Source organism: Malaya genurostris, chromosome 3 (genome assembly GCF_030247185.1).
Source record: "Malaya genurostris strain Urasoe2022 chromosome 3, Malgen_1.1, whole genome shotgun sequence".
Lineage (NCBI taxonomy): Eukaryota > Metazoa > Arthropoda > Insecta > Diptera > Culicidae > Malaya > Malaya genurostris.
In genome coordinates, this window is record NC_080572.1 from 132680238 (window position 1) to 132698801 (window position 18564).

The window sequence follows — 18564 nt, forward strand, 5'->3', positions numbered from 1 at the left end:
ATTTAAGTGTTCCGAAACGTTGAAAATGTTAGAAAAGGCCTTTGGTGAATCGTGTCTAGGAAAAACACAGGCATACGAGTGGTAGAAACGCTTGAAAGGTGGTCGTACAAGCTTGGATCATGAAGAGATTCCTGGCTGCCCAACAACATCTGTTACTGAAGAAAACATTGAATCGGCGAAGCAAATCGTGTTGCAAAATCGTTCTGTACCGATTAGAGAGATTGCTGTGTTGTTGGGCATCTCCTATGGATCAGCCGAACACATTTTAACTAATGTTTTGGGTTTGAAACGCGTCGCTTCTCGGTTGGTGCCAAAATAACCGAATTTCATTCAAAAACAGCGTCGTGTTGATGCGGCCAAAGAGATGATTTCCAACGCAGATAGTGACCCCACATTCATCGAATGCATCATAACTGGCGGATCTATGAATATGACGTCGAAACCGCACAACAATCGACCGAATGACGCTTCGAAGGCGAGTCGTTGTTCTAAATTTTCATCCATTATAAAAATCGCCACACGAAAATTTTGCAACTTCTTTGTATAGACGCCAAACAAAAACTAATCGTACGATATGCGTCGAAATTTGACAGAATATGTATAAAAGTGTTGCCAACGTTGAGAGAATAAAAGTTTACCGATTGGACAAGCGCGGGAATTTTAAAATGAAAATTCCGGATTTTTTTTATCATAAGGTATATATATATATATATATATATATATATATATATATATATATATATATATATATATATATATATATATATATATATATATATATATATATATATATATATATATATATATATATATATATATATATATATATATATATATATATAATGTGAGAGATAAAATGTAGGTGTACATAAAAAGTGAAGCAAAACTTTGGATTTTGGTACTAGATTTTTGGAACTAATTTCTAAACTGCATTTTAGAACTGAATTCAGTGCCTCAATTTAAGTGCGGAACTCGTAGAACTTCATAGAATTCAGAAATAAAATTTTTCGATCTGAATTCTGAAACACAATTTTAGATCTGAACTCCGAACCAGAATAATGGATAAGACTTTTTAACTATAATTTAATTCCTGAATTTAATTTTCGAATTCAGTTCCAGATTTTAATTTCTAACCCAGAATTCATTTCCAGAACTCAGGTTCAGAATTTAGAACCTGCATGCTGGAATTGAACTCAGAAATTGGGTTCTGGAATTTCGGAATTCACTTCTAACGTTATGTACGGAAGCTGAATTTTGAAAATGATTTCAGTTTCAGGATTATAGAACTGAATTCATGAACTGAGTACTTGGGAGCTGGATTCCGAACCTGAATTTTTCAACTGAATTCAAAGCCAGTCCCAGGTTCTGAATTCAATACTTTTATTCTGTTCCAGTTCCTGAGTGCTCATAATTCGGTTTCTGATGGCAAAAAGTACTCAACAGTTGTAAACATCGGATAAATTTATCAAATCGATTTTTTAGAACCTTTCGGAAGTTTTCCTCCGCTGAGAACCAACAAAAAATAAAACAACTATAACATTGTGTGTTGTATTGTTTCACTATCAGAATTATTTGTATTGTGGAATAGTATTGTTCATCACGAATAAAAATCTATTGCCGGTACCATGATTCATCATGATTTTTTAATCATAAACCATGTCTTCTCATTAAATTTCATGAGCGTTTTATTTGTTTTTGTTCACGATATCAATCATTTCGCTCATGAAATCATGATTTATTCTTCATTATACCCATTATTCATGATTCCATGATTTTTAATTTTCATGGTACCGGCAATAGATTTTTATCCGTGATGATATGAATCGTTTTGCTCTTGAAATTATCAGTAATAGGCATGATCTCATGAGAAGACAAGACCGGCAATGAATTAATATCGGTGTAATGTTTGACTTTTTACTCACCTGATCCGCCAGTTCGAGCTCCGGGCGATATGGATAATGGATATAAAACATATCATTTTTCATCATCTTTTTGCGCATACGACAAGGCCCTTCTGTTGAATCTAGCATCCATTTTGTGAAGTTTTGGGACTCTTTAGGACCCCACAACCCACGCTCTCGAAATAGTTCGGCTTCAGATTGCAGCCATTCCTGATACACATATCTCTGAGTATGCTGCATAGTTCGCATGTGCTGCGAGATTTTTAAGCTCCAAAGTTCTTTAACTAAACACAAATTAAGTAGATTGAGTTGATGTATTGTTTCGCTATCTGGTTGAAATTTTTCTTTTGCTTCATCCTCTTTTTTGAACTTCGAGCGACTTGTCAATCTTGTTAGATTTCCTGTTACTTTCTGGATTTTTGACTGGATGTGGTTATGCAAATCCAATGATGCTCGACAATGTGCTCTTTTCTCACCATCCAAATAGCTCATCCAAAGCCTATAAGCTGAATCTAAAATTTGTTCCCTTGTAATAGTTGTGTCGGGTGCCTTCGCATTATCTAGAGGAGCCGTTAATGAAATTTTGAAAATTTCTTCAATTGCTGGTTTCTTACAGACATATATTTCTTCCCAAACACGCGACGCCGCATTTGATATTAAATTGATTCCTTGATAGCGATTCAGGGAATCATCATCACTAACGGTAACAGCATCATTATTGGGACTTATATGCCATTTTGTAGTTCGATTACTAAACTTAAATTCCTTATTATCGAGCTCAATTTTTTCACTTGCGATCAATTGCATTAAACAATACAATAAACATCCAAGGAATTCCAGTTCATGGTTTCCTGCACCAAAAATAATGAGTCTATTAGTGGTTAGTTTGTGTAGAGTCTCTAGAACAACCATCTGCTCCGATACGGTTTCGGTAGAACGCGAAAGAAGATATAATATGCAACGGTTCATGGAATGATACAGTTGGTCCAATGAAAGAGCAGATGTGCGTCGTTTAGCCTGAATGGTTAATTTTATTATAAATTCAAAGATCTCTTGTGGATCTTTATTTAAATGACCTTGCCATAATTTATCAATTATTCTAGTTGTGAAGTAAAATACGTTCGGTGCGATATTTTGTACATGGCTATGCAATAGTGGAACAATGGGCAAGGCAGCTTGCTCACCTACTAATATATCCGCTGCTACTAAATGATCCATAAGTGTAACTATTATTTCCGTTAGAAAAGAACACTTGGCCGTCTGCGAGTCATTATCTAACTGAGCATCCAAAATGCAGTCGATTATTGGAGGATCTTTTCCATTACAAGCAAGACTAAATGAATCAACAGCAATGACACGTAAAAAATCCATAATAAGTTTTCTTACAGGATGCTCTGTCAGGTCCTGCTTATTATGTAGGTCTAATTTTTGATGTGATTGAAGTTCCTCAGTTGAAGACGATTTACTGTTAACATCAGATTCAATCGATGCAGGTTGATAAGGAAATAATATTGAGATTAGTGAGCTAATAATTTCCGCTGACATAATAACAGACATAAAATCAGGCAAATTATGATACAACGAAAACATAACTTGAATAAGTGTCGTTGGATGATTTTTTAGCCATTCAGCATTATTTGTGGTGTGTACGACTTTTCTCACAAGGCTACACAATATACATACTGCTTCTGGACATATACACATCTTCGGTAGAGCAGAGCCTGTAAAAAAAACGACATTTAGACTTATGTTGAAAACAAGATTTGTTCGATAGAATAATGAGTTGCAACCAACTGCTCCTGGTTGAGGTTTAAAATATTACTTTTCGTGGCGAATTAACGAAAAAAACTTTTTTTAATCCCCCTAGTGGTGGGATGATGCCTTTCTCATATTATTTATATTTTCAGAAATATCACTAGAAGGTTCATCCAAGATTTTTTTTTCAAACTTGAATAAAATCAAAAACTTTCTTTGGCATACACTACCATAACCATTTCAATATATAAACAGTTATCTCAAGTTAATATAGATGTAAATGTGGCAACCTTGTACGCTATACCAATTTAAACAAAGCACAATGTGTGCTAGGTGGTGGTTATTTTTATTATTTTTTTTAAATAACTATTTATTGGAATATGAGTTAAAATTAAATTATTAGGATTTAAATTGGGTGTTCAGCCACAAGTGGTGACTTTGCAGCCCTATTATATACATGATTTGGTTATTACCATGAGGACATCATTTGCTTCCGTAATTCTGAGATTTTTGTGTAGGGAAAATTCTAAACCTACTTGTATTGTGTAATGGGGAAAAGGAACTTACATACTAACTTATTAACTAATACCGAGAGCGAGTCGATTTAATTGAAGATTGCATCGATTTTTGTCGGAATTTGCTTATAATATTATGTGACATTACATCTAATGGTTCTATATTTGTGAGTCTGTGTAACTCATTTGTACTAAACCAGGGAGAACGCTTCAAAATCATGTTCAAAATTTTATTCTGAATGCTTTGAAGCATTTTCTTCCTGGTGGAACAACAACTTGACCAAATTGGTATTGCATAAAGCATGACTGCTCTAAATATTTGTTTATAAATTAACAATTTGTTTTTTAGATAGAGCTCAGAATTTCTGTTTATAATTGCAATTGCAATAAACAATTTGTTTTTTTAGAAAGAGCTCAGAATTTCTGTTTATAAGAGGATATAAACATTTAATATATTTATTACACTTTGCCTGGATTCCTTCAATGTGATCCTTGAAAGTGAGTTTTCTGTCATACGTTAAACCTAAGTATTTAGCTTGATAAGACCATGTCAATTCCAAGCCATTCAATTTGTGAATGTGATTCTTGTTTGGTTTAAGAAAAGAAGCTCTTGGCTTTAGGAAAGATAATTAATTGTGTTTTTGCTGCATTTGGTTTAATTTTCCATTTTGACAGATAGTCACTGAAAATATTTAAACTTCTTTGTAGGCGGCTGCAGATATCTCTCGAATTTCTACCTGTGGCTAACAGACTTGTGTCGTCACAGAACAGCGATTTCTGACAACCAACGGGTAGATTTGGAAGATCAGAAATGAAAATATTATACAAGTTAGGAGCTACGCTCGAACCCTGCGAAACACCTGATCGTACGGGTAGCAATTCAGATTTACAATTCTGATAGCTAACCTGAAGAGTACGATCAGTTAAATAATTTTGAATAATTTTGATTAAAAAATAGGAAACTGGAAATCAGACATTCTTGCTATTGAAACACTGTCGAATGCTTTTTCTATGTCTAGAAGAGCAACTCCAGTGGATAACCCAGAAGATTTATTTGCTTTTATCATGTTCGTTACTCTTACAAGTTGATGAGTAGTTGAATGTTCATAACGAAATCCAAACTGCTCTGATAAAAAAAATTGAATTCTCATTTATATGAGACATCATTCTCAACAAGATATTTTTTTCAAAAAGTTTACTGATAGAAGAAAGTAAGCTAATTGGTCGATAACTTGATGTTTCTGCTGGCTTTTTATCAGGTTTGAGTATAGGAATTACTTTAGCGTTTTTCCATCTTTTTGGGAAGTAAGCTAATGGAAAACACTTGCTGAAAATTTTAAACAAGTGTCTCAAGGCAACATCGGGAAGATTTTTAATAAGAATATTAAAAATTCCATCATTACCAGGAGCCTTCATGTTTTTAAGTTTCCTAATAATTGACTTAATTTCATCAAAATTCGTCTCAATAATGTCATTTTGTAATAACACTTGAGTTCAAATATGATCATATTTCAGTGAGACTTCATTTTCAATAGGACTCACAACGTTCAAATTAAAATTGTGGACACTCTCGAACTGCTGAGCAAGTTTTTGAGCTTTTTCGCCATTTGTAAGAAGTATTTTATTTCCTTCCTTGAGAGCAGGTATTGGTTTCTGAGGTTTCTTAAGAACCTTAGAAAGTTTCCAGAAGGGATTAGAATATGATTTAATTTGTTCAACTTCTTTAGCGAAATTTTCATTTCGCAAAAAGTAAATCTATGTTTAATTGTTTTTGTAAATCCTTAACTATGTTTTTCATAGCAGGATCACGAGAACGTTGATATTGTCGTCGATGAACATTCTTCAACCGAATGAGCAGATGAAGATTGTCATCGATAATAGGAGAATTTAATTTAGTTTGAGCTTTGGGAACTGAAAGATTTCTAGCTTCGATAATGTAATGATTCAAATTATCAATTGCTGTGTCGATGTCCGCAAGATTTTTCTAAAATTGTTTCATGATCCACATGATTTTCAATGTGAGATCTGTAATCCAACCAATTAGCTCTATGATAGTTGAATATAGAACTAATTGGATTAATTATGGCTTCAATGCAAAATCTGAATGTTACAGGAAGATGATCTGAGTTAAAGTCAGCATGTGTAATCGGTTCACTACAAATGTGACTTTGATTTGTTAGAACCAGATCAATTTTAGACGGGATTTTCACGGAAGAGAAACAAGTCAGATTACTGGGATGAAGAACTGTGAAGTAACCAGCTGAGAGTTGATTATGAAGTATTTTACCATTACTGTTATTTTGCCTACAATTGCACTGGACATGCTTAGCATTTTAGTCCCCTATTAGGAAAAATTTCGGTCGTATTTTGCAAATCGCCTTTCAAGAAATTTAATTGTTCGCCGGTGCATTGGAATGACAAATATGTTCCAGCGATAAAATAAATTCCATGAAAGGGTTCAATTTCGATTCCCAAGCCTACAACAACTTCAGTATTGAAAGAAGGTAAAATTCGATGTTAAATTTGCCGTTGGACAAAAATGACAACTCCACCACCCATTCCAGTAAACCTGTCAAATCGACGAGCCACATAATGTGGATTACTTTTCAATTTGACATTTGGTTTAAGAAAAGTTTCTGTCACAATGGCAATATGAATTTTGTGAACTTTGAGAAAATTATAAAATTCATCTTCACTCGATTTTAAAGATCGAGCATTCCAATTTTAAACATTCAAATAATTATTCAACATCACTGTTAAATTTTAAATTCATTATAATATTATTTGCGAATTGCCATCCGATTTGAAATGCTTCAAAAAGCGAAGTCATTTTATTTCATTTAAAGAAGCGAATGGCAGTGAAGGAATATTGGTAGGTAGACTGCCATTAGAAGATTTCGTTAGAAGATGAACTCAAGGCGTTCCTGTGTTTTGATTATTTACATTAGAAGAATTAAGTGGTAGATTTCTACCTGTTACACTAGCGTAACTGACATTAGAAGAAGATGATGACGAGGTCGAGCTACCTGTCAATAAATTGTTTTCATTAGAAGACAAATTGGAAGGCGTACCTGTTTTTTGTTTTAAATTCGAAGAAATAAGTGCCTTAGAAGAATTAGGCGTGGCATTTGTAACGGTTTTGTCGTGAATACGACTTACTTTATTATGGGGTGCCTTTTCAAAATTTACCCTCTGAAAGAGTGATAAGTTTTTGATCATGAATATCTATTGTTGTATCTAATGAATCAACATAATTCTTGCGACATGCCATCGGAAATATGATCACAATTTTATGATAAAATTTTCAGTTTTGTGACATAGTCTCGAATAATTCAAAATTAAACTTCTCTGAAATATAGCAAAAGCATTTAAGTATTTCAATAGTACACTATTGGAAAACCTATCTCATTTGACCCATGTCAACACCAGCCAATCAGAACGCGTTCTGATGAAGAGAACAAAATATCTGCTGCTGTACAACAAATCGTTTGAGAAAAATGTTCCGAAAAGTGATGAATATCGCAGTGAGTTCCTCAATTTGGTCCTTCTGAATGCAAGAAACGAATCCATACAGCATATTGATAGTTGATTTCAATAAATTATGCAAATCCGAAATGAAATAATCAACATTGGAATTCTGTATGCGGCTATTTTTATAGCCGTTAGGACCGCCCATTAGTGAAAAAGCTACAAACGAAATCTGGTAAAAACAAGCCTCTCAACAAAACTTGAATCAGTTTGGATTCTATCGCCACTGCGAGCAGATGTGCTTTGTGTCGTCCGCACAGCTAGTTTCGCTTTCGACAAGAGCGATTACGTCACAGCTGCCAGTCATTAGCATTGGTGAAAAAACAACGGTGGAGAGCATTACACAAAAACAGCCGTTCTAATGGCTCTAAAAGTTTTCTAAAGAACTATTAGGATTTGTTGTTCGCAAATCGAAGGTAATTATCCTCAGTTTAGTGCAAATCAAGATCAGTTTGGTTAGATTTGTGCACTTTTCGCTGTGTGAAATTCACAGTAATCGAGATCAAGTGAAGCTTACTTTGTTTTTGCGAAAAATTTGAAAAATGGGAATGCTTGCATAATTCATACAATTGATATTCGGAAGTGTTAAGGAATATGTCAGTTGTTTTCGTATTCACGACATCCAGTTATGTCTCTGACATTACCCACTCGCCTTTTTTTGATTTTCAGGTATGTTCTGTAAATTTAAGGTCGTTGATTTGATTTGTTGTCTAAGCGAACGAGTGTTTAAAATTTTTTCCCTGACAGGACATTTCAAATAATTGGATTTATGATTTCCATCACAATTTGAACATGAAAATTTATCAGCGGTTTCAATCATTGGACGTCTTTCGAATGCGATTTACCACAATTCAAACACCGTATATCCATCTGACAATTTTTGGTTCCATGGCCGAAGCCTTGGCAACGACGACATTGCGTTAAGTTTGCAATACGATTATGCCGTTTATAATGTTCCCAATGAATTTTAATGTGGGTAATGAAACGTAGTTTTTCTAAAGCTTGTTTACATCACTTCGATTGAAGTGTATTAAGTAAAGTCTATGGGAAATTCCAGAGCGTGGTGTAGAAGTACCATTCCCTCTTTTTTTCATAAGTATTACTTGGGAAGGAGCAAAACCAAGCAATTCTTTCAGTTCATTTTTAATTTCATCAGTACTTTGATCATTTGATAAGCCTTTCAAGACAGCCTTGAAAGCTCTGTCTGATTTTATATCATATGAATAAAATATGAAGTTTCTCGGACAAATATCGGATAAGACGTTCGTAATGTTGAATAAAGGATTGTGATTTATTCCGTATTGAATTATTTTTAACATGAGGCTTGTTGTCTTTCCGGTTGGACGCAGGCATTTTTGAAATGAATGGAATATTACATTAAATAAACTAGTCTAAATGAGTCTTCGATTAGACTCCTAGTTTTGTAAAGTCTTGATAAAGACTGATTTAGTGGTAGCCTTAATAAAGGCTGATAAGTTCGAAGAATAATTCTTTGAATGGCTAGCCTTGAAAAAGCTGAATAATTTATTAGTCTTGAAAAAGACTGATCATATTAGAATATCACTCTTTGTATACCCTTGAGAAAGGCTGACTAATGGTTAGTCTTCATAAATGCTGTGATTCAGGTAGTCTTTGAAAATAATGAAGCCTTGAATCAATGAAACTCTAGGTAGCCAGAAAAAATTTCCAGGAGCCAAGAGCTATTCGCGTGCTGTGCGAGCGACTGTTCTACCAAATTTTTTAATTTTGTTCATATTGTAACTTTTTTTGTTTTGCCTTTCTCATGAAGAAAGGTTATGCAATCACTTGAAAAACCGAATAGTGAAAATTGCAAGTGTCATATACCATTCGACTCAGTTCATCGAGCTGAGCAATGTCTGTGTGTGTGTATGTGTCAAATAATCTCACTAGGTTTTCTCGGATATGGCTGAACCGATTTTGACAATCTTAGATTCAAATGAAAGGTCTCGTGGTCCCATACGGAATTTCTGAATTTCATCCGGATCCGACTTCCGGTTCCGGAGTTATAGGGTAAAGTGTGTTCAATATTGTACACCGTCACTTAAACCGGCGAAACAGAAAACGTAAAAAATTTTCTAAACTAGTCTCAAAACAACACAAATCGATAGTCATTATCAGTAGGCAACTAAACAAACCGATTCCGGCTATCCTGGTTCCCGGTAGACGGTTCCGGATGTACCGGAAATAGTGGTCATATATACCAAAATGGATCTCACTCACATTTCTCAGCGATGGTTTGACTGATTTCCACAAACTTAGATTCAAATGAAAGGTCTTCCGGTCCTATACTGAATTCCTGAATTTTATCCGGATCCGACTTCCGGTTCCGGAGTTATATGGTAAAGTGTGTTCAGTATTGTACACCGTCACTTAAACTGGCGGAACAAATGCCGTGAAAAATGTTATAAACTGGACTCTAAACCGTTATTCCCAATCTTATGGTCAATTGAAAGGTCTTATGGTCCTACCAAAAATTACTTCATATTTTCGGATGCAACAAACATTTAAATCGTAAATAGTAGAGTTTGTATGTCATGTTAGTTGATGGCCATACGAACCGACTTTGATTATGCCGGTTCTCGGATTCCGGTGCCGGAAGTGCAAATAATAGTGAACCCATTTCGTTTTCTTAAGAATGACCTACGTAATCAAAGCACTGTTTTATTATGTATGTTATAATAGTTAATGCACAAACAATCTCTTGGTTTCTTTAAAAAATCGAAGAGAAAATTTTTGAATAGAATACCACAATATTATACATGAGAAAGGCATCATCACACCACTAGGTGGATTAAAACAGGTTTTTATTATAGAGGTTTTAACCTTAAGGTCATTCGTCTCTTCGGGCCAGAAAAGCTTTCTGACCCTATGTGCGGGATTGGGGATCGAACCCAGGTGGGCTGCGTGAAAGGCATCGACTAACCCATCAAGCTATACCCGTTTCCAGTATTGTAACTTAATTTTATTAATACATGAACGAACGTTATCATAGTTACATCGCATGTAGTGATACGACGCTTACCTGCCGTAAAAAAAGGGAGCTCTCAAGCCAAAATGTATTTCCGTGCCGATGCCTGAATGGCTGCAGGAGATTAACTAATGCAGTCGCGACACAGTGGACGATTTCATTCTTCGCAACTCGTGGGATTTAAATGATTGAAACACTTGAAAAAATCCTCCCATAGTTCGCTATAGGCGATTATAGGAGAATAATTGGTAACTTTTAGTTGTGTATGATAAGTGCTCAAGATGGAATGTTCATAACTTGAATCGATAATAGTCAGAGTAGCATAAATCAATCTCCAGCATAAACGCGTAGCAATCATGAATCTATACAGACTTTTGCAAGAAGGTACAGCTTCTATAGCTTTGGTTCAAGTATCATATTTCCAAAAAGAAAATTCTTACGTTAGAAAGTTGTTAAACTCAGGCTTCGTTGCCTTGAACAAAAACCGTATGACAAAACCACGTGAATTGCCTCGAGCATGCAAATAGTGATCTTGATGTATCTCTCATATCGGATCTTGCAAATCGGGATATTTGTGCTGTCACAGTTGGTATGACTATTGATGGAATAGATAATAAATTTGAAAATTTTTCGACATATTTGCCGCATTATCCACCTTCGCCAAGCGATGACTTCAAAAACGTTGTATTATACTGCTGCAAAAGTGATTTTCCGCTTATAATCGCCAGTGACGTCAATGCTCACCATATCATTTGGAGTTCCACAGATATGAATTCGAGAGGGTCTGACATGAAGGAATTTGTGAGTAGTACAACTCTTCAAATAGTCAATGCGGGAATTTTGCGAGATCTGGAAGAGAAGAGGTTTTGGACGTAAATCTCTGCTCTGATACCATTGTGCATGAGTTGGTAAATTTGCTCGTCTCTGATGAGCTCGAACCTTCGTTATCTGATCATAAATACATATTTTTTATCATTCAAACGTTAAACTTGATATTGTCACAAATCGAAATACCAAATCTACAAACTAAGACCTCTATGAAGAGACTAGATTTTTGGGTAGCAACCAAAACTTGATTGGTCGGTGGCATTCGTGTTGGCTCGAAGAGTTGTGACGATTGAATGAGTCAAATGGGCAGTTGAGAGTTTGCTCTTTTTTGATACAGAAGACTTAGAAAGAATGGAGTTTTCGCAGTGTTACTGCATAAAAGGTATCAACATTTCAAACACCTATACTGTATGTTTCGTCTTCAACTCGTCAGCACATAACAGTTTATGTTGAACTATTATGTAACCTAGCAGTTCAACATAAACCGCTAGGCAGACATAGACTGGTTGCACCAATGGTGGTTTTCACTCATCGTAGGTTCATCACAGGAGCTCGTCCGTTACAGTTGTTTGATTCAGATTTTGTTGTGGTTGATCAAGTTAAATACGTCGGGGTTATTGATGTTGGACACATCCTTATGTGCTATATAGGGGATCAAATTACAAATTCACTGGTAAATACAAGTGGTCAGCTTTTGAACACTTACAGCACAGTCAGTTTAGTTTCAATCAGTAATATTATTTCACCAATTGATTGGAAATATTTCCACATATTGATTTGAATGTTCATAGCCATGAGTTTTCAAGTATATATCATTGAAATGTTGATTACGCTAGCAGTGTCCTATTTTGTCTGCTTCATATCTCCGGCACACCGGATTTCCCTAATGTAGACAACGGGTTTGATGGAGTATGCATGGATGGAGTATATATCAATGGGAAAGCATCTCTCTGATTGGTAAATCGATGCAAAAACGGATCTGTTGGAAACACGCGAATCTATAAATATAAGTGAAATTATAGCTAACGTTTCAGTCCTAAGTGTAGCATACCAGATGTAGGTTGTTGCTAGACAGCAAGACAGAAAGCGCTATAAAACGCGAGTCAAGCGAGTTCGGATGAAATTCTATGTTATGTAGTTTTCGCCTGAGAAATTTGCAAATACCCCTGGGAAAACTTTGAGCGCTTAAGATTAATTTCTAATTTATATAAGATGAATTCGATTCATAATGAGAAAAAGTTTATCGCTTCAACCGAAATCGCAGAATAATAGTAATGGTAGAGAAACTTTACGCTATAAAAATAACTGCGTGCATTCAAAACTTGAACACAAGGTTGGCGAAGAGAAACTTACATTTCGAAAACCGTATCCCAAGGATGTATAAAGATATAATTGCATACATTTGGGATATTAATGTAATTTCGTCGGCAAATACAAATCACGACAAAGCAAAGCAAATTCATGGCATTACATTCCTTTTGTGGAATTTGGCCTTTCTGTTTCAACAGACTTCGCAGCCGATTCTTAGTGTACAGAATCATTGCATGGCTAGTACTATGGATCCTACTGACACTAAGAATCCTTCCAGGTCGGGGCTCAAACATACGACAACTGGCTTGTAAGACTAGCGTCCTATGCATTGAACCGCCAACCCGGATCACGACAAACAGAGTCTATATTCTGGGTTCGCGTGTTCGGTGTTGGTTCCTAATAAAAATCAGTCTAAGCAGGCTTGCAGTTTTCCTTTCAAAACATTCAGTGGGAGATATCCTCTTCGTGAGGAATAATTGTCTGGTTAATTAATTTTTTTTCCGTCAGTCAAGCAGTTTTAAAGGCACTCAGTTCGAATGATTTGTGGTCGAATCTAGTGATCGCATGTTGAACTCAAATTCCAATGCTGTTTACTTTTTATGAATACCCAACTATTCTGGTATTACTGAAAATGAATGAGCTGATGAGTTGGCTAGATCTGGTGCAACAAATCATTTCGTTGGCCTTGAATCAGTATTTCCACTTTCAACTAGTTGGGTAAAGCAAAAGCTTCTTTATGTGAGTAAATGATTGTTTGCTATATTGACCTTAATAGGTTTTAGCAGATTGTTTGGCATCCCTTATGGCTAAATTTAGTTCTGCTCATACATACTGCGAATCATGCTGCTTTCTTCCGGGAATGCAGAATGGTGCTACTTTTGTAAAATCTCTAAATCCTCTCGGGGGTTGGAGGTGTTATTAACTCTGCATTTTGGCACCTGAAGGTCGTTCAGCATCCTTTCGGGGATGCAGAACGATGTGTATCGTTATGTTTTGTGCTGTTTTCCCACATAACCCCCTTCACAATCCCCTTCCATGTTTTTTTATCCTTCCCTTCCCATCAGGAATATGATGAGAAGCCACGGCAAGGCACAAATCTCCAAATAACTAGAGGAACGTGCCACTTGAGCCAACTAGTTCTGATTCCTGATTCTAAAGAGTGAAACAAATACTTGAACCTCAACGGTGTTGTTGAAAATTGCTCCAATTGTGCCTTCGAACAGCATCCTGAAGTATAAAAGAAAAAAAAACTGAAAGTCTTCTTTCTGGTAAAGAGAAAGCGGTGAATTCTCTTGAATTTTGTTCGATCTCTATCTGGTGAAATCCAGACATGAGATCTAAGGTTGTCAAAAATTTTGCACGACCAAGTTGATCGGAAACATCTTCAACTCCTGGGAGTGGGAATATATCTGCTAATATTTTTCTATTGAGTTGGCGGTAGTCAAACACCAACCTCCTTATTTTATTGGAATTTTTTCGATTTTTTAGGAACTAATAGTATGAAGGTATAATATTGTGATATAGATGGCTCGATTATGTCATTTTTTGTTAGGTTAACGAGTTTATCTTTCTGACTTTGGGCATTGCGATAATTCTCTATATAGACTTTAACAGGTAATTTTTCAAACTAAAGATATCATCATATTTGTTCCATAAATTTAGAAAAGGGGTTTTTGCGTAACTTGATACGTTCGCTAAATTTAATTCTTAATGCAAGTTTTCGATTTTGCTTATGCCGTTACTATGTTGTACATAAGCTATATGATAATCGCTTAGAGACTAAATTTTTGGGTTGAAATTATTGACAAATAAACTAAGGTTTCTTTTTACATGGTTGGTAAACGACTGGACAATGCGCAATTGGCTCTTAGCCTCTTGTCCAGTAACTCCTATCCCTACCTCCCCGCGATGCCGGCTGGGGTACGAGCAACCATAGGAAAGATCGGGTAACCAACCCCGGTGGGACCTTGGTCGTATGCTGACAGGGAAGGGGGTCCTCTTTAGAGGATGTCGGAGCGTCTGTACTCCATGTTAGGAGCGGCTTCAAACAGCGTCTGTTCTGGTATCCAGCGGCTGAGTAAGAAATACTGTATCCCGTCCAGCTATATCCAAGGTGGCAACCCCACCAATGGGATCGTCCTAGTGCAAGTTGGGACGTTAAACAGAGCAAGCACGATGATCCTCCGGCGAGACAGGGTGTTGGCGTAGGCCTAATAATCCGCCCGTAAAGCATCTATTACGAATAATACAGGAGAGAGTACGACCCGGAACAATCGGCGTAGACCCACGCGACGAAACAAGGACTACGATTGGAAACTTGGAACATGGAATTGCAAGTCGCTAGGTTTCACAGGCTGCGATAGGATAATATGCGACGAACTAAATCCTCACAGCTCCGAAATCGTAGCGCTGCAGGAGCTTTGTTGGATGAGACAGAAGGTGTGGAAAAGCGGACATCGAGCGGCTACCTTCTACCAAAGCTGTGGCACAACGTATGAGCTGGAAACTGGCTTTATAGTGCGGGGAAAGATGCGTCAGTGAGCGATTGGGTGGCAGCCGATCAATGCTAGGATGTGTAAGTTGAGAATTAAAGGCCGTTTTTTCAATTACAGCATCATCAACGTGCACTGCCCACATGAAGGGAGACCCGATGACGAGAGAGAAGCGTTCTACGTGCAGCTGGAACAAGCCGATGACGGCTGCCAACGCAGAGACGTAAAAATGGTTATCGGTGACATGAATGCCCAGGTAGGAAGGGAGGCAATGTACCGACCGGTAATCGGGCCAAACAGCCTGCATGCCGCATCGAATAACAACGGCGTGTCAACTTTGCGGTCTCCCGAGGAATAGTAGTCAGAAGCACCTTCTTTCCCCGCAAGGATATCCACAAAGCTACCTGGAAATCACCTGACCAAGAGACCGAAAACCAAATCGACCACGTTTTGATCGATGGAAAATTTTTCTCGGATATCAACAATGTTCGCACCTACCGCAGTGCGAGTATAGATTCGAACCACTACTTGGTTGCTGTATGCATGCGCTCAAAACTTTCGACGGTGGCTACCCCTTTCAGGTTTCGCTGATGATATTGATATTATAGCACGCAACTTTGAGAAGATGGAAGATACGTACATCGGACTAAAAGCTGAGGCCAAGCGGATCGGACTAGACATCAATGTGTCAAAAGCAAAGTGCATGGAAGAAGGGCTCGTGAGAAGATAACGTCAGCCACCCATTACGAGTTCTGATTGGTGGTGATGAAATCGAAATGGTCGACGAGTTCATGTACTTGGGCTCACTGATGACTGCCGATAATGACACCAGCAGAGAAATTCAGAGACGCATATTGTCAGGAAATCGTGCTTACTTTGGACTGCGCAGGACGCTTCGATCGAGCAAAATTCGCCGTCGTGCGAAGTTAACTATCTATAAAACGCTGATTAGACCGGTTATCCTCTACGGGCATGAGTCCTGGACAATGCTTGCGGAGAATCAACGCGCACTAGTTGTTTTTGAACGGAAGGTGTTGCGAGCCATCTTCGGCGGAGTGCGGATGGAAGACGGTACGTGGAAAAGGCGAATGAACCATGAACTGCACCAGTTGCTGGGAGGACCAACCCTCGTCCAAACGGCCAAGGTCGGGCGGTTACGGTGGGCCGGGCATGTTGTTAGAATGTCGGAGAACAACCCGGTTAAATTGATTCTCGATAATGATCCGACCGGTATAAGAAGAAGAGGCGCGCAGCGGGCAAGATGGATCGATCAAATTGAGGACGACCTGCGGACCCTTCGCAGCTACCGAGGCTGGCGGCGAACAGCCATGAACCGTGTTGAATGGAGACGCCTCCTGTATACAGCAGAGACCCGCGTGGTCTACGACTGAAAGATGATGATGATGATTCTTTTTACATGGGGGTTGCATACCGTTTTTAAAAAATCGGTATAAAACAAGCAAAAACAACGTAGAAAACCCCCTTATTAATTCCGGAATCCGTGCAAAAAAAATCATGTATAAAAAAAACGTGTAACAAAAGTACGGGTGTGTAATGTCAGAGACATAGCTGGATGTCGTGAATACGAATAAACTGACCCGATTTCTTTATACTTTCGAATTCGAATTGATAGTTGATCGATTGTGTGAATTTCGAAACTTTAGCCCTTTTCACTACTAAACTTTTCAACGAGTTTTGACGTCGATTATCTTATTTCGGATTTGCATATTTCATTGAAAGAAACTATTAAGATGCTGTACAGGATTCATTTCTGACTTTTAGAAGGACCAAATTGTGGAGTTCTCTACGATATTTAGCACAGTTCGGAACATCTATCTCGAACGATTTTCGCACAGCGAAAAGTGCACGAACCAAATCAAATTATTTTGGATTTTCACTAAACTGATGATTTCTACCTTCGAATTTCAAAGAAGTAATCTTAATAGTCCTTTAGATAACATTTAGAACCATTAGAACGGCTGATTTTATATAATGTTGTCCACTTTTCGTTTCTTGTTTTCTTTCTCTCCAATGCAAAGCACCAGCAGCTGATGCAATCATTCTTGCTTGAATGGAAACTAGCTATGCGTAAAAACCGACACATCCGCACGCAGTGCCAAATGATGCGAAACTGGTTTAATGCGTCTTTTCGCCTTGACGACCGGAAGGCAAATGAGAACTACGACCTGAGCGTTTGAGGTTTGGCACCACGCAAAAGGTAGGCTCTCATTATTAAAGACCACTGCTCCCGACGACTGAAGTACAAATGAAAGCACGACCTAAGCGTTTGAGGTTTTATACCACGCAGAAGGTGCACTCTCCGAAGCTGCTGGTCCCACGACGTCTGCTTGTATCCAACGCACAAGAAGAAATGATCGAATTTCGAAGACGGTTCCCCTTTTATACGCAGTCAGTTGAAGACAGAGCTCATAAAAGTCATTTTCATTGACTGCAAAATAGACGAAAATGACAAGAAATTACTGCCACTCTCAGCTTCGCTTGCAAACTATGAGAACGAAATCCATGTCCAGTCAATGACATAAGCGGAACTGTAGTTTCAAAATTGTCTTTTTTCTTTCATTTGTCCTTTCAGTCATTTGCGGTTTTCAGTGAAAATCCCATAGTATGCAGTGCCGATATTTAACCAAAGCTGTGAGAATCGAAAACGACAGAAAAAGGTTTCACAATAAGTTTTAACTGTTGGTGCTCGAATTTGTTGTAGTTCCAAAGAAGTTCTGGGATGTAATTACTTCGATTTGCCATATTTTAGTCACTTTTTATAGCCAAGCGTCACATATTTTCAATACATCGATGAAAGAATGAGAATTGAAATTCTGCTGTTGCTACCTGAAGACGTTAGTTTGGTTTCGTCTTGTCACAGAGGAAAGAGTGACGTTGGCAATTATGCTATCTCATTTTTTCGATGAGAAACGAAAATGCTTCGTCTCTCTTCGTTTGTTCTGGAGTCGGTCATTTACGAATGAGACAGTAAAACTTTGAAAATGAGACTTCTGGAATGGTTTCTTTCATTGAGAATGCGTGACAATTTTAAGCTCTGGTTGAAGATATGTGCCTGATTACCTCAAAATCGTCGTCCTTGCGCGAAAAAGCCAAGCAAAAGTACAGAGTTTTCCGCGTTGTTTTCAAAGTTTGAGAAAACTTAATATTTGAGTTGTTTGTGGTTACCTCACACTGTTCAAAATATTATCCTAAATTTCTGATCATATTTTTGATGAAATGGTGAA

The 18564-nt window shown here is 37.3% G+C and overlaps 1 protein-coding gene across 5 annotated transcripts in view; it reads right to left on the reverse strand.

Moving 5' to 3' along the window:
• The window catches only part of LOC131436301 (WD repeat and FYVE domain-containing protein 3), a 1204110-nt gene that overhangs the window by 597139 nt on the left and 588407 nt on the right, over nucleotides 1–18564 (reverse strand). For all 5 annotated transcript variants that reach the window (XM_058604951.1, XM_058604953.1, XM_058604954.1 and 2 more), the window contains exon 18: nucleotides 1923–3622. In XM_058604951.1, coding sequence (XP_058460934.1) covers nucleotides 1923–3622 — 1700 coding nt within the window. The remainder of the gene's footprint in view (nucleotides 1–1922; nucleotides 3623–18564) is intronic.